Raw genomic sequence first — 13914 nt, 5'->3', positions numbered from 1 at the left:
AGGATTGTATGCTGCTGCTTGCTTGAGGAGATAGTGAATCTTTGAAGGTTTCTCTACTCCCACACTAAGCCAATTGGTCTCTGGATAAAGATAATGCAAGAACCTCTTCCATTTGCATTTAAAATAGCAAAGTGCCACATGTTTTGCCAATTATATGACTAGTTCCTTTATCCTAATAGCACTGACTCCACCAACTGTGGGCTGAAGCTCCTGCTTAGCCTGTTTGTTATGTTAGTAATACTGCCTAAAATCAGGCGCTGTTGCTAGCATTGTTTCCATCCTATTGTGGACAATAAAAACAAAACAGGCTGCAATTTCTATACAGAAGCCCCAAACCTGCCAATATTTCTTTCAACACATAAAATCCCCCCTTTTTCTGCTTTACTGGATAGTATTTTTGCCTATGAAGAAAATTCCTTTCCAGCAACTTCCATAGAAAAGGGGGAAAAGCAGGCCAAGGTTTTAGCAGGAAGTAACAAAACAAGACCAGATAGATATCTTGTGTCTGTAACTTGTGCCTAATAATGCGCACTCTAAAGCCCTGTAACTACAGTGTGAAATCCTGTCCCTGATAGCACCGAGTGCTACAGGCTGTTAGGATTAAACAGATAGGTTTTGCACTAGCAGTAACCATATTTCCATGGTTCCAGAAGTATAGCTGAAGACTTCATACATCATGGGTTTCATATGGAATATACTTAACTATAGCTCACACCCAAGGAGTTAGAAAGCGGCAATTGGACACTTTTATTTATATCCTACCTGTCCTCTCAGAAGTTCAAAGTGCCATACATGGTTCTCTCTTCCCCCCTCATTTTATCCTCACAAAACCCCTGAGTCAAATTAGGGTGAGAGGCTGACTGGCTCAAGGTCACAGAACAAGTTTCATGACAGCTGTGATTTGATCCCTGTTCTACAATCTCCTAGTCCAATAACCTAACTGCACCATGGGGCAATAATTGTATATGTTTGTTACTATCCAGGTAGGAAAGTTAAAGGTGTAAAACACCGTAAAAGCAGGACCTTTACTCATCAAGTAGATATTTAATCAAGCCATCAAATTAAAGTACAGATGTTATAGATTTGACTGAACTTTCCATATGTATACACTGGTTTCTGCACTTTATTTCATAAAATTTATACACCACTCGAATGTAAAAAAAAAAACACACCTTCAAAGTAGAAAAATTCACAAGCATACAAGTTAAAATATTGAAGACAGATTAAAATCACCTCAATTTTCTAAGCATCTGGGGAGGCTTGTATAAGCAAGAATGTTTTTAGCAAATGCTGAAAAAAGTACAGTACCATGAAGGCACTTTCTTAATCTCAGTAGGCAGGGGGGTTCCAAAGTGCAGGTGCTGCCACACTAAACAATCAAATTCTTAAAAATGCATAACAGTTATCACATGGCGCCTACATAGCACCAATTCTGCTGATCAAACTGGTCAAGTGGACACATGTGGACTTGCGCAATGCATATTCCAGTATCCATTCAATTCTAACGACTGTCTTCCTCAAAGTGCCTATGGAAGGGCAATCGCCACCATAGTAAAAGCCAGTCACAACCTACGACTGATCCAAGCAGCTCAATGAGAGAACACATGAGCAGGATGCAGAAGGGCCCAAGTTCATCCCTTGACATTTAGTTGCCTAGAGCAGGCCCAAGAAAGCCCTCGGGCAGCACATCTCTAGAAGCATGTATTACATTTAATACCTCCCTTCTGCCAAGGCAGTTTACAAGTTTAAAATACTTAAACAAATGAATGATAATGTAAAGATGGTCCTGTGGAGGGAACAGTCTGACTAGAGACACCCCCAATGACTACCATAAATCGATAGTATCGTTAATATGGCATCTTGATGCAACATCTGCTACCACCTGAAGCTGCAAAGCAAGAACGTGCTACAGAAGGCATAATAACCTTGACCAGCAAGTGCAGGTTTTCGTAACAACGGGGAGTCCTGCAGCTTTTCAAGCACCTGTTTGGAACAATTTATTATCCTATTTATTTATTTATTTACTTATGGATATTAGATAAAGGCAAATAAAGTTGCACCTTCTTTTTCCAAGATAAGCTGCTCAGGTGAGCTTCATCCTAAGGAGGTGGCCGCTTAAAAAAGAAATCCAAAGTCCTATCTGTGCTTTGCCTTGGCCTTTTGGCCCTAGAGGCTGTGTGTGTCTTCTGTTTACTTTTGCCCTTAGCTGGAGGGCTGGTGGGAGGCAAAGATGGCCTGCAGGAGTCAGTTCCTGAGAAAGAATTCTGCAGCTCTACAGCAAAGTGGTAGTCCAAGTGTTCTGTGAACTCCCATACCAACACCTGTTGATTACATTTCTCGCACAGCATCGTGTCACCAGTACAGGGCTGAGGAGCCCAACTATCAACCCCTACCTGGGAAATTCCAGCAGTAGGATGCATTTCCTTTTCCTTGCACAGATCAGGGAGCTCTGAAGAGACCTCGGGCACTTCTGTTTCTAAAGGAATCTCCAGGAGCCCTGCTTTGGAGCTGGCCAGACACTGTTCTACTGAGAGCTGTTTCTGCATGCAGTCTGGGTTGCTCCTGGTGATACTTTGTTCCGCAGGAGCTTTTGGAGTCTGGCTGTTAATGGGGGTGAGTTGTTTATCCTGACAGATACTGGACTCTGATATTGATGGTAAGTTGCTTTCATTGCTGACACCAGGAAGAGAGTTCCTGGACATAGCCTGGGCCTGTTTCTTTTCCACTGCTCTCTGAAAAAGCATCTGAATAGGATTGGTTGTCTTCCTGAGGGTCTCCTTTTTGGGGCTTTCAATGGACTTGCCATTTGGGCTGGAAGCACTGGTGCAAGTGGCTTGGGTACCTTGGCTATCAGTCGTTAGGAAGGAAGTAATGTTCACGGAGGAAGCATGAGCTTCTGAAAACTTGCTCGCAGAAAGCTGAAGAAGTGTAATTGGAGGAGACCTGTAGGTGAGGGCACATTAGCAAACAATTCAAAGGGAGTAAACTCAAAAAATAAGGTTGCACAGATATTTTTCAACGATTTGCTAAGCCTGGAAGAAGCTGGCCCGAGGATACGTGATGAGCAACCCTCATCTTAGCTCTAATCGGAATAAATGTTCTCATATCATAAAGATTTGTCTTAACAGTGTGGCCATCCAGCCCACTAGTACTGTAGTTCACTTTCTGTTCTAGCACAGACTCTGCAATATGTACAATAGAAGACAGGATAAAGCTAACATTTCCTCCTCTGCAGTAACACTCTTGTGTCCAAGGGAAAAAAATGTTCTTACCATGCAGCCTGCTGGCCTCCTGCAGTATTGCAGTTCTGGATTAGCACAAAAGCATCTCTGCTGATTTTATGAGCGTCATAATTTGCTAAGGCACAGCAGCGGGATAAGCCTTTGGCATGTTTATAGCCCTGCATATGGATCCCAATAGTCAGCTGTTTAGCTACCCGGTTGTTCTGTTGGAAGAAAGATATATGTAAGAATCCTGACAAGAAATACTTGAGATATCAATAACTTGGATTTTAGGAGGACATTCTTTAAAAGGGGGTAGCGGGTATCTGGCTGGATCAGGCATAGGCAAACTCCAGCCCTCCAGATGTTTGGGACTACAATTCCCATCATCCCTGTAGGCTTCATATGTTAACTAAATAATGGTACGAGTGGAATGACACCCACTTCTGTGATGGGGCTTAGTCCTCCTCTCTGCGACTCCATCCCTGCTCCAAAATCTACTACAGAGGACCGGGGGGGGACCGGGGGGGGGAGACGGTGACGACCCAGAACAGATTGAGGGGACATATCCCTGATTTGCTGAAGATACTTAATTATTTCAGACATCTAGCAAGCTACATCCAGACAAATGGTACGTATGGTTACCAGAGGCAGGCACACTTGCACTTCTCAACCCAATTCACACAAATCTCCTTCAGACATAAAGTACTCAAGGAGATAGTAGGGCCTCTCTCTTTCCCTACTTACTTGATCTCTGTCCTTGTTCAGTCTCTCCTCCAGCTCCAAGGCCAGCTGCAGAAGCCAGTGCTGCACCTACATACAGAATTACTGTGTGTTTTATTACTGTCTTAGGACACTGCTCAGTATACTACAAATAGAAAGCCAAAATAGGCAAGGAACATCCACAGGGCATTTTGATCAGATGGAAGGCCAAGAAGAACAACAAAAGCTTTCGGATCTCTAAACAAATAAACAATACTGTAGGGGGAGAGTACTGTTTTAGTTTCTGATTATGTTTGTGTTTCTATATTGTAAAGCACTCTTGTGATCTTGGGATGAAGGGCAGCATAGAAATTTAATAAATAAAGTATTGAAATGATTGGAAATGTTGCCATGGAGCAATTCAACTGCAGGGAAAGATGTGGTTACAGAATGCTCAAAGGACAGGACACTGCGCTAGATGCTAAAATGGAACAAGGATCTCATTTGCTAACACCGCAGAGAGAGAGCGTGGTCCAAGGAATAATTCCTCCTCTGCTATATTACCTCATCAGCAGGTCACAGGAGACATTTAGCACTCCCCTCCCATTGATAGAATTCTTCAACAAATTATTGACCATTTCAGAGCAAAGTGATGCTGAAAGGTGATGACCAAATTAGGTTTGAGAAAGGGTGCAGCAATGTTTGCTGCCTCATCTTTTATTCCTGCTCTCAGGACAAACTTGGTTCGGCTCTCTGGACACTCTCTTACCTGCTTCTGAGTAACCAAAGCTGTTTTTCCACGGAAATTCTTACTACAGCCAATGGATTTGGGCAATTGTCTAGGTTTCACAGGCTCATGCTCCATCCCTCTGCACAAGTCATACAACCAGGAGCTGCAAAGCATATATGAAAACCCGCGTTAAATAAATAAGTGGTTCCAAGGTTGGAAATGTTACTTATTTACTTAGAGACATCCAATGTATCTGGCACCTGCACACAAATCAATGGAGACCAGGATCAAGTCCAAGAGTTAGATTCTAAAGAGAATACAGGCAATGCAAATGGAAAGCTCCCTAACATAAGTGTCTCTGCCACTTAACAGCACATCTGAATTAGATATTGGTATACAAACTGCAAGGACCAAGCTGGATATTATGAGAGGAACATGGAAATATGATCCTGGTAGATCAGCAGCAAGTTTGTGTCCAAAAGACAGTTGATGGCATAATCCACTGCTGCCATATGTATCTTCTTTCTTTCTTTGGCGATTATTCATAGCTAAGTAAAATTGTCTTCCATAAACACAGCTTTAGCAGTAAGTCCATAAGTGACTGTGGAGGCCAATTCTGGATCCACACATTCTTCCACAATGGGGACATTGTGGGCAGAAGTTGATCATGGTGAGGGTTTGCCAATCCTATTATGTTTTTCCCTTTCGTCCCAAGTTTGAGCGTCTTCAAAACCCATGACACCTTTGGTAAAGGCTGTTCCCCAATTGGAGAGCTTGCAGGCCAGTGTTTCCCAGTTGTCAGTGTTTATGCTACAGTATAAAACCCCCACAGAGGGTATATTTTGATTTCATAATAGCCTTATTGGGTTAATGGAGTCAGATAAACTCGGTTGTCCAACTTGGATAAATATGTAATTTACATGACAACCTCATTTGCTGTAGAAACGAATATGTTAAATAAATTGCAGCTTCCTGCAATGGGTGACCATGAATAGAACATTTGGACAGTGAAAACAACAGTCTCTATTACATATCTATTACCTGAGGATGACACTCCATATGCATCTGATGAAACAGACTATCCTTTGAAAAACCTGTCAAGTCCTTAAAGTGACCCAATAGTCCCTTTTTGCTGCAGCTAATACAACTACATCTGTAGAATTTGTACAGTATATACATAATATTTGCTTCCCTTTTGTTATTTTGTCATATTAAGTGTTACTTCAATGCAATGACTGAAGTGAGCTTTTTTTAAAAAATGCAAGTGCTGCGATCTTCCTTGAATCTTGTAGATGTTTCTTCTGGCTTTAAGCAAATGCACTGCCTCTTAATGTGTTTGTGTCAAGTTCTCAGTAGAAATGAGACCCTGTCTTCAGCAGAATCCTCAGCAGCATAAGCAAACATAAATGGAACATCAATCTGTAGCAGAGGCCAGAACTTTAGTGAGCAACTTACCCAGTCTTCTCTCCAAAGTGGGTCTGAAGCTGTGATTCACTGAACTGGATCAGCTCTCCTACATACTCCACTCCTAGAAGTTCAGTGATAGAGGCCCCAAGCTTCCCTCCAAGGTTGCGGCTATGGGAGAAAAGGAAAACTGCCATACGTAAAAAGGCAGAAGTCTTCAGACACAGGTTCTTGTGTAGCAGCTATCAGAAGGCGGATAGATAAGCAGGACAAGGAGAAAAAGCAATGCAAAACTTGGCTTTATGAGACAAGCATGGAAAACATTCCAACGGAGCAAGAAATTAACAAGTAGCCTCTTCCTTGCCTACACTAGTATGTGCAGGAGAAGAAATCAACTGGGAAGATAATATAATGAAACAGCACCACACATTTCTTAGAATTCATTTACATTTGCAACCAGGCCTGAAAAATTCCAGTCCAGTCCCTAACAATAATCAACTGGTATATAAAAATATCAATAGTTTATCAATTTTTGCACAAAGGATGGCTGAAAAATTATTATGGCTCCCCAAATTCTGGTGCTTGCACGAAGAATTTCCCCCCGCTAGGATCCATTCTTATTATTATCTCTTGACTGCCATTGGTCTGATGCTTACAGTATACCCATAATACCCCCAAACAATAATATGAAGGAAAAAAATGCTAGTTCCAAGATTCATGAGTGCAATCTCACATGGGGCTTCTAGAAGCAGATCATCAGTTTTACATACATGTTGCTGATTGGCATCTTGCTAAAGAGCTGAGGGACGGAACCGTGTGACACCAAAGTCTGACGATTAGGCTTGTTGAGGCCACAGGCCAGCTTTGCTAATACCTAGAATAAAGAATGTATCAAATTTAGGAAGCTTGGCTTTCCAACTTGAGTTTCCAAAACACACCTTGTCTATCAGAGTTTATTTTGTCATCTTAGAGAAAAGACTGAATATAATACACAAATACTGCAAGTAATGAGCTGACAGTTTTTGTTTTCAAATGTTATCATGGATTATTTTCTTTTCAAAATCACACCCAGTGTTTTTAGAAAGGAATTCAAAACTAAATGAAACTGGACATTGCATTTGTGAAACTAGAGGGATATAAAATATCTCTCATACTGCCAGATTTTGGTTCTTATAATCAAAGAATAATTACGTCCTGCTGAATTTCTTAAACCGAAAGTTTGGTGGCAAGGAGAAGATAATCTCTACTCTTAAAAACATTTACTGCTTCAGAGCTTATTCTCTGGGATAATCTCGTCTCCTCCAAGGAAACCTCATACAATGATACCCTCTTTTTAATTGGGTATACAACTTTTGTCTACAGCCTGTGGCTGAAAGATCCAACAACAATTTGCTTATTCCTAATATTCTGAATACAGAATATACTAATCAAATAAATAGTACTACCTCTAAGGTCTACCATATACACTAAATTCTAGCATTTTGCAGAATAACTGTGTGGAAGAGGAAATCTACATTTCTCTCTCTCAGGTGCTAGGTATCCTGCCCTCCACCTGGAGCATCAATACAGTTATCACCTAGAGCAGGAATGGCTAACTCCATGTATTTTGTTATTACAACTTGCCTCATCTCTCCCTCTATTAATCTCTTCTCTAAAAGTGCCATTAGTTTTAGAGCAAGAAACACAGTAAGATGTTGTGCCTGCATGCTATAACAATCAGCTTTCCTAGCTTCCAAAAAAGAATACTTCATTCCAGCTTGATGCCATCTGTATAAGAAGGTTCAGAGGCAATTGCCATTAGTAACTGACTAGGTCCACATAAATGTGATCTAAACAGTTGAAACCTATTGAATAACTCAATTAGCTAGCCACACATCTATGTCTAGGGAAGCTTACAAGAGGCTCAACCTGGAGATGTATTCCTGTTAATTCTGCTCTACGCTAGATGCGAAAATCTTCAGTCCATCACATCATCCAATCTCACATTCTGGAGTTGTTCATAAAAATACATTTTACCAAAACCAGATTGATGATGGTATTTACTACTATTATTGGGTCTAATCCTCTCCCGATTCCTCCATTTCTGTTTTCTGTGCCAGGTCACAATAATAATCTGTTCAGCACAGATTCCACTGAATACATAGAGCAGCCAAGAGGTACACCGCTTTAGTAGTGCTGAGTTCAAAACCACAAACATGCTGGTCGTACACACACCTTGTTGTGAGAAATGCCAGCGGAACACCTAAATCCAGTGACAGATTCCACAGCTGCCCTCATTTCTTCCATAATGACAGCTCCCACTGTCAGCTGCAGCTCTGGACTGCTGGGATCTCCGAAAGGCAATGACTCGAGCCACTGTCGCAAACCACGCTCCCGCAGTTCTTCTAAAAGGAAACACAAAGCAACCTATCTCCAATCTTGAAAGAATAATTATTGTCATGGCAGAGTGATAGGTCAGGAAAGCTACAAAAAGAATGTAGTGCTGTAAAGTGAAGAAGAAAACAGGAAGAAATCAGAAAGCCCTTTATAAGGCCATCCTTGGTCAAATAAGCCCACTCTTAGAAAGAAAAAAGGAAGGAAGGAGGATCCTGCAGGGCAAGCAAATAAACAGAAAGCAGGAGAGGGAAAATGGTTTTGCATTTTTGTAAAGATGTTCGCAGCCAAAGAAGTGCTACCCTTTAGGCAAGTCTCAAAGATTAGATTAATCAAAGTAAAAATGCAACACACAACCTAGCATACAGCTCACCCAACAAGGAAGTGTCATACCACTTGGCCTTCAAAGATGTTCTAACACTAGTAGCAAAGTAGCTGAAGATGTGCAATTAACTTAAGTGGCTTAAAATAAATTTCCAAATTTGGAACTGATCTGAAGACAATAGCCACATGGGAAATAGCCATGCAGACTTGAGCAATAAGCTTTCTCAAAGTACATCAGTCTTGGCAATTCCTATTGCGTTTACTCTTAACTATTCCCCAGATTTCTCCACCACAATACTGGCCTTTCAGCAGCAGACTAATCACCTTCCTTTGTTCCTGCTGTCTGATTTGCAGGTTAGAAAGCAGACATGTCTTTCTTCTTAGGGAACATTTTGCCGAGGTCAAATTAATCTGGTCTCACAAGCTGAACAAGAAGCGCGGCGCGCTGAATATTAAAAAGCGACAAAATAGAGAAAAGATACTTGTATTATAAGCTGCAGCTCAAGAAGAAAATGCTATGGTACCATATCCATTACGTCTGAAGGGCACACTTCCAATTTCTTACCATCTCTTCAAACCTTTAGTACCCTCACATGAACAACGAAGCAAAGAAAAAAATAAAAATAAACGCTAAACCTGGGAGTTGTGAACTGGTTCCACACCATCACCATGCTCTTCTGTAGGCACACAAGTTTGAGAATGAAAATACCTCTGTATAGAATTATCATCTAAGCAGGATTAAGAGCAAGGGAAGTTGAAGTAAAAGAGTGGAACAGCATGTCTGAAGCCATGGAATACCTTTGTTGCCTGTATTCTCTTCTGTTGCAAGACTGTCTGGCCATCCTTGGATGTAGGTAGTTGCCAACAGCTCTGCTACAATAGCCTGCCCTTTCATCTTCTGAAGCCTTTCCTGCACAGCACTAGTTAAATCCATGTAGGCTTCATCAATGCTGGCACGTTCAATCACAGCAAAGCGTGACATCACTTCCATCACCTCCACGCTGGCTTCTCGGTACCTACATAGGAAGGAGACCCAAAAATGCTCTATTATTCCTATTCCATCTTAACTTCTAATTGGGGTAGCTAATTAACAATACACCATCAACAGTGGTATACCAGTAAGTAGCAGTTGTCATCCCCCACCCATCCCGCATGCTGCTAACAGAGCTACCTTACCTATTACAGATATACTCTGGCTGAAAAAGTATTGAGCTCAGTTCACTATACATTGAAGAAAGCCTGGACTCTTCAATTTGCAAAGAATGGTAAAAAGTAATTTCTAGAGAGACTGCTGCCTGAAGACCCAGAATGAACAAACTGTATCCACATTGGAAAAGAGACAGCAAAAGAAGATTCCAAAAACTTTCCAAAAAGAAAACTTAAGCCCCAAAGCAGAAAACTCATCAAAAGCATAGCTGATCAGTAACCAGGGCCGTCTTAAGCGCCCCTGGTGCGCCGGATCCCTCCGGCGCCTTCCTGCCCAGTTTCCCAGCGCTGCGCGACGGGCAGGCAGGCACAGCGCAGTTGCCGTGGGCACAGCTGCGGCGGACCGGCCGGCCAGTGGACGGGCGCAGCTCGCGGCGCCCTCCTGGTGGGCCGGCGCCGTGGTGCCCTGCGCCACCCAGCCTGGTCGTAGGGCCGGCCCTGTCAGTAACCATCCTGAACCCTATTTTGTTTCAGAGTACTTCACAATCACATGGACAACAATACTGTAGCTGCAAGTAATAATCAATCCAGGGCTTACTTGGTGAGATCTGCTTTACCATGGGCCTCTGGTACTCGCGCTAACAGGAGATCCGGACATAGTTTCTTTGCATCAGCAGCAAACATGTTTCTGGTAACTCCAAAAGCACGAGCTTCATAGCTCACTGCAATGATTCTGAGTTGGGTGAGGGAGAAATGATGAACTATTAAGTTATGGGTTTAAGACAATGAAAGGCACACACAAACCCAGGCACTTTTTTGGTTCAATTTAGCATTAAATAATGAGTCTTTAACAAATTAACATGTTAAAAAAAACCACCTACAAATTAGCTTAAAAGAAAGGAGTTTTCCTTCCACATTATAATCTTTTAGCCATCTTAAGAGGGAGGTACATTTTTAAAGGTTTTCAGGAGATATTGAGAGGCAGGTGGAAGACTATACAGTAAATAGTTTATGCAATGCTAGAATCAAATTGGGAACAGAAATAGGTAACTGTTGATTGTATAATCACATAGGGAAGTAGATTCTATTGTGCTGCATTTGGTTTTCCCACCCTGATAGGTGAAAACATAAGTCAATTTTAGATGGGGAGTGTGCAGGAACGAATCCTATCATTTTGGGGGGAGCGGGTAGAGGAAAAAAACAGAAACATGGTTCACAGGAAGGAGCAGGTAGGTCTATGGTCCAGAGAAACCCCAGGAAACACAGGCTGAGCTGGGAGCCAGCCTGGCCAGAACATTTGCTCTTTGAAATCAGCTGAAAACCCTTGGAGCGATACCAGAAAACATTCACAAAACCATATTCTCCCACTGCCATTTCTGGGTGGGAATAGGATCTGCTCTACGCATGCAGTAGAATGAGGCGCCTGACTGGACAGTCCTGTTTCAAGGCTGAAGGTTTCATGTTTAATGCCGAAGAAACCCCCTGCAAGTAGAAACAAAAAAACGAGCACAGCAAGGAGCCAGCGAGGCTTAAACATTACACCCTGGCATGCTAGTTTGTTGTGGCTTGTTTGGAAGAAGTTTAAAAACAAAGCACAACGCGGGGAAGCAATTGGGGGGGGGGGCAACTTAGGAAGTCGCCCTATATCGACCACACATCGATCGATCAGCACCGGTTGTGGCGGCAGCAGCAACTCGGCAGGATTTGTCAGCCCTCCCTTAGGGTGCTGGTGATTAGAGCCGGACCCTTTTGCTCTGACCACTGAGCCGCACGGCCCCTTTCCCCCAGCTCCTCCACGTCAAGATCCTCCTCCTCCCACCTCATTCCGCCGACACGAGCAGAGCAGCAAAGCTAGCAGCAGCAGCAGCTCCGTACCCGCCGCCTTTCCACGTCTTGTACTGCACCACGGCGCACGGCTTCCCGCGCAGGCTGGGCTCCAGGCGCTGCTCCACCTGCATGTAGAAGCAGTCCATGTCCGCCAAAGCCACCACCCGCTCCCGCCCGCGAGACATGGCGGGCCACGAGGGACCGCCACGGCGAGGAGGCGGAGAAGAGGGACAGGTTCGGCTTGAGGGCCGCAGGCGGGATGCGCGGAGGTTTAGCTGCCTCAGCCGGTAAAACTCCCGCCTTCACGCCTAAGGGAATACAACTCCCAGCATGGCTTTGACTACCTCCGCGCCTCGGACGCAGTTGGTTATACAGCAATGCATATCGGGAAATGTAGTCTTCAGGGGGGGAAATAAGGCCACCGGATGGCTATACCAAGAACGGATTTCCCTCCGCCCCGTAGTGGAAGGACGTCGATTACGTCATTCTTTCAGGGACACCGTGACGCGAATCTCCTTCACCAAACTAGTGGGAAAATAGATGTGGAAATGTTAGACTGGCAATTCCTTGACCTGCTCACTGGACTTTTTGGATTCCACCCCCGGTCCTGTGATCACTTTCGGAGAGGGATGAAAGTGACAGCTGCTCGTGCAAGGACGGTGAAACGGACAGTAATCCCTTAAAAAAACACACACACACACACATGCATTACTTTAAATTTCTATCTCTATACGTCAAAATCGGGTTATGCTGCTTATCATTGTTCCAATTGATGCATAGATTTTCTGCAGACATACACAAGAAGCAAACTCACGGAGCCCATTAGACTTTACTTTCTAGGGAAATAGTTACTTTCGTTCCTAGGAAGAAAACTAGTTGAAATCCATTATGTTTGCTGAACGGGACGGCAAAGTATTCCCCCCCTCCAATAAAAAGTAGAGGCAGAGAGAGGAGTTATTTCTAGTTCAAGTCTTACTTTATAAGAAAGATGCGTGGGCTAAAAGAAAAAGAAAAAAGATTCCAGGAGCGAGCCTGAAGCAACCCGAAAGTTCCACCTCAAACAACGAAGCCTCTCTAAACTTTCCTATCTCTACATGACGATCGTAGAGCTACTATCGCATTCACTCCAGGCGTTTAGGAAGCGTGTGCGAAAAAAGGTCGCCGGGGTCGCCTGCGCCTGCGCACTGCGCCACTTTGGTCGTCGCACCCGGCGCAGCGTTGCTCCCCTTACTCTCCCCGCGCCCGGTTGCCCCGGGCAACAGCGGCTTTCCTCTCCCCCCGCTCCCCACCCTGCCCCCACCCCAGCCGCGTAGCGCCATGTCGTGGGACCCGGTGAACAACCTCTGCGAGCAGCTCGTGAAGGCGGTGACGGTGATGATGGACCCGGCCTCCACGCAGCGGTACCGCCTGGAGGCCCTCAAGGTACCGTCGCGCCTCCCGCGCGCAAGGGCCCGAAGAGCCCCCTGAGGCCGGGCGCGGGGTTGTTTTTTGGGTGGGGGGGGCTACCTGAGGGGAGCCGGGATGGGTGGCAGGCAGGCAGACACATGGCCGGCGACGGCGGCAGCTTGGGACCCCCGTGTGCCTCTCGCACCGCTGCTCCTCCTTCGGATGCAGGTCGTGCCTCGTTGGCTTTCCGTATGCAAAGCAGAAACTGCGGTGGTTTCTGCCCCGCGAGGCCTCTCGGCTTTCGAAAGGGGTTGCCCCGTGGGGAGCCTCGATCTCTCTTCTTCCAGAGTGTGGTGTCGCTCCACGGCCATGCTGTCCCCTCGCCCGCCCTGGGGCCCACGTGGCCGGGTGTGGCCATTGCAGGGGGCTGAGCATCCTGCATGGCCGGCTTCCTGCAGTGGTGAGCGGGAACAAAAAACCTGCAAAAACAAAAAAACAAAAACCTTGCCCCCTTCTCGGCGCTGACCTGGGAGTGTGGATGTGTGACTGTGTCAGCTGGGTGCGATCTCGACAGTGCAAGGCAGATATAAAAGGGGAAATAATGCTTTGGGGGATGACAGAGATTGTTATATTGGGGTTGCCACCTTCCTCCTCCTTTCTCTCACTCCGTCCCCCACCCAAGAGTCCAACTGCACTGACAAATTAAAAATCAACAGGTGTAGGTCATGTAAAGTCACACCACTTTTTTGTTTTGTTTCTGTGTTTCATTTATAGCTCATTGCAGAATGCACAAAAAACATA

The 13914-nt window shown here is 44.5% G+C and overlaps 2 protein-coding genes across 6 annotated transcripts in view; one reads left to right on the top strand and one right to left on the bottom strand.

Moving 5' to 3' along the window:
* Positions 1-1172: 1172 nt before the first annotated feature.
* POLH (DNA polymerase eta) lies at positions 1173-13501 on the bottom strand. 4 transcript variants are annotated; one of them, XM_035108200.2, is made up of 10 exons: positions 13234-13501; positions 10499-10633; positions 9553-9770; positions 8272-8441; positions 6828-6931; positions 6109-6228; positions 4693-4816; positions 3969-4034; positions 3273-3445; positions 1173-2943 (listed from the first exon to the last, which is right to left on the bottom strand). In XM_035108200.2, the coding sequence occupies exons 1-10, from the start codon at positions 13482-13484 to the stop codon at positions 2100-2102; spliced, it is 2205 nt and encodes a 734-aa protein (XP_034964091.1). In that variant the 5' UTR covers positions 13485-13501; the 3' UTR covers positions 1173-2099. The 4 variants fall into 4 exon arrangements, with proteins under 4 accessions (XP_034964091.1, XP_034964092.1, XP_060128903.1 ...); XM_035108201.2 differs by lacking the exon at positions 13234-13501 and adding an exon at positions 11776-12062 and having other exon boundaries at positions 1174-2943; XM_060272920.1 differs by lacking the exon at positions 13234-13501 and adding an exon at positions 12072-12941 and having other exon boundaries at positions 1175-2943.
* Positions 12884-13914, top strand: part of XPO5 (exportin 5) — a 34064-nt gene continuing 33033 nt past the window's right edge. The window contains exon 1 of one of the 2 annotated variants that reach the window (XM_035108199.2): positions 12884-13149. In XM_035108199.2, coding sequence (XP_034964090.1) covers positions 13045-13149 — 105 coding nt within the window. In that variant the 5' untranslated portion in view covers positions 12884-13044. The remainder of the gene's footprint in view (positions 13150-13914) is intronic. The other variant, XM_035108198.2, reaches the window with a different exon arrangement.

Source organism: Zootoca vivipara, chromosome 3 (assembly GCF_963506605.1).
Source record: "Zootoca vivipara chromosome 3, rZooViv1.1, whole genome shotgun sequence".
NCBI lineage: Eukaryota > Metazoa > Chordata > Lepidosauria > Squamata > Lacertidae > Zootoca > Zootoca vivipara.
This window is presented reverse-complemented; position numbering and strand designations above follow the sequence as displayed.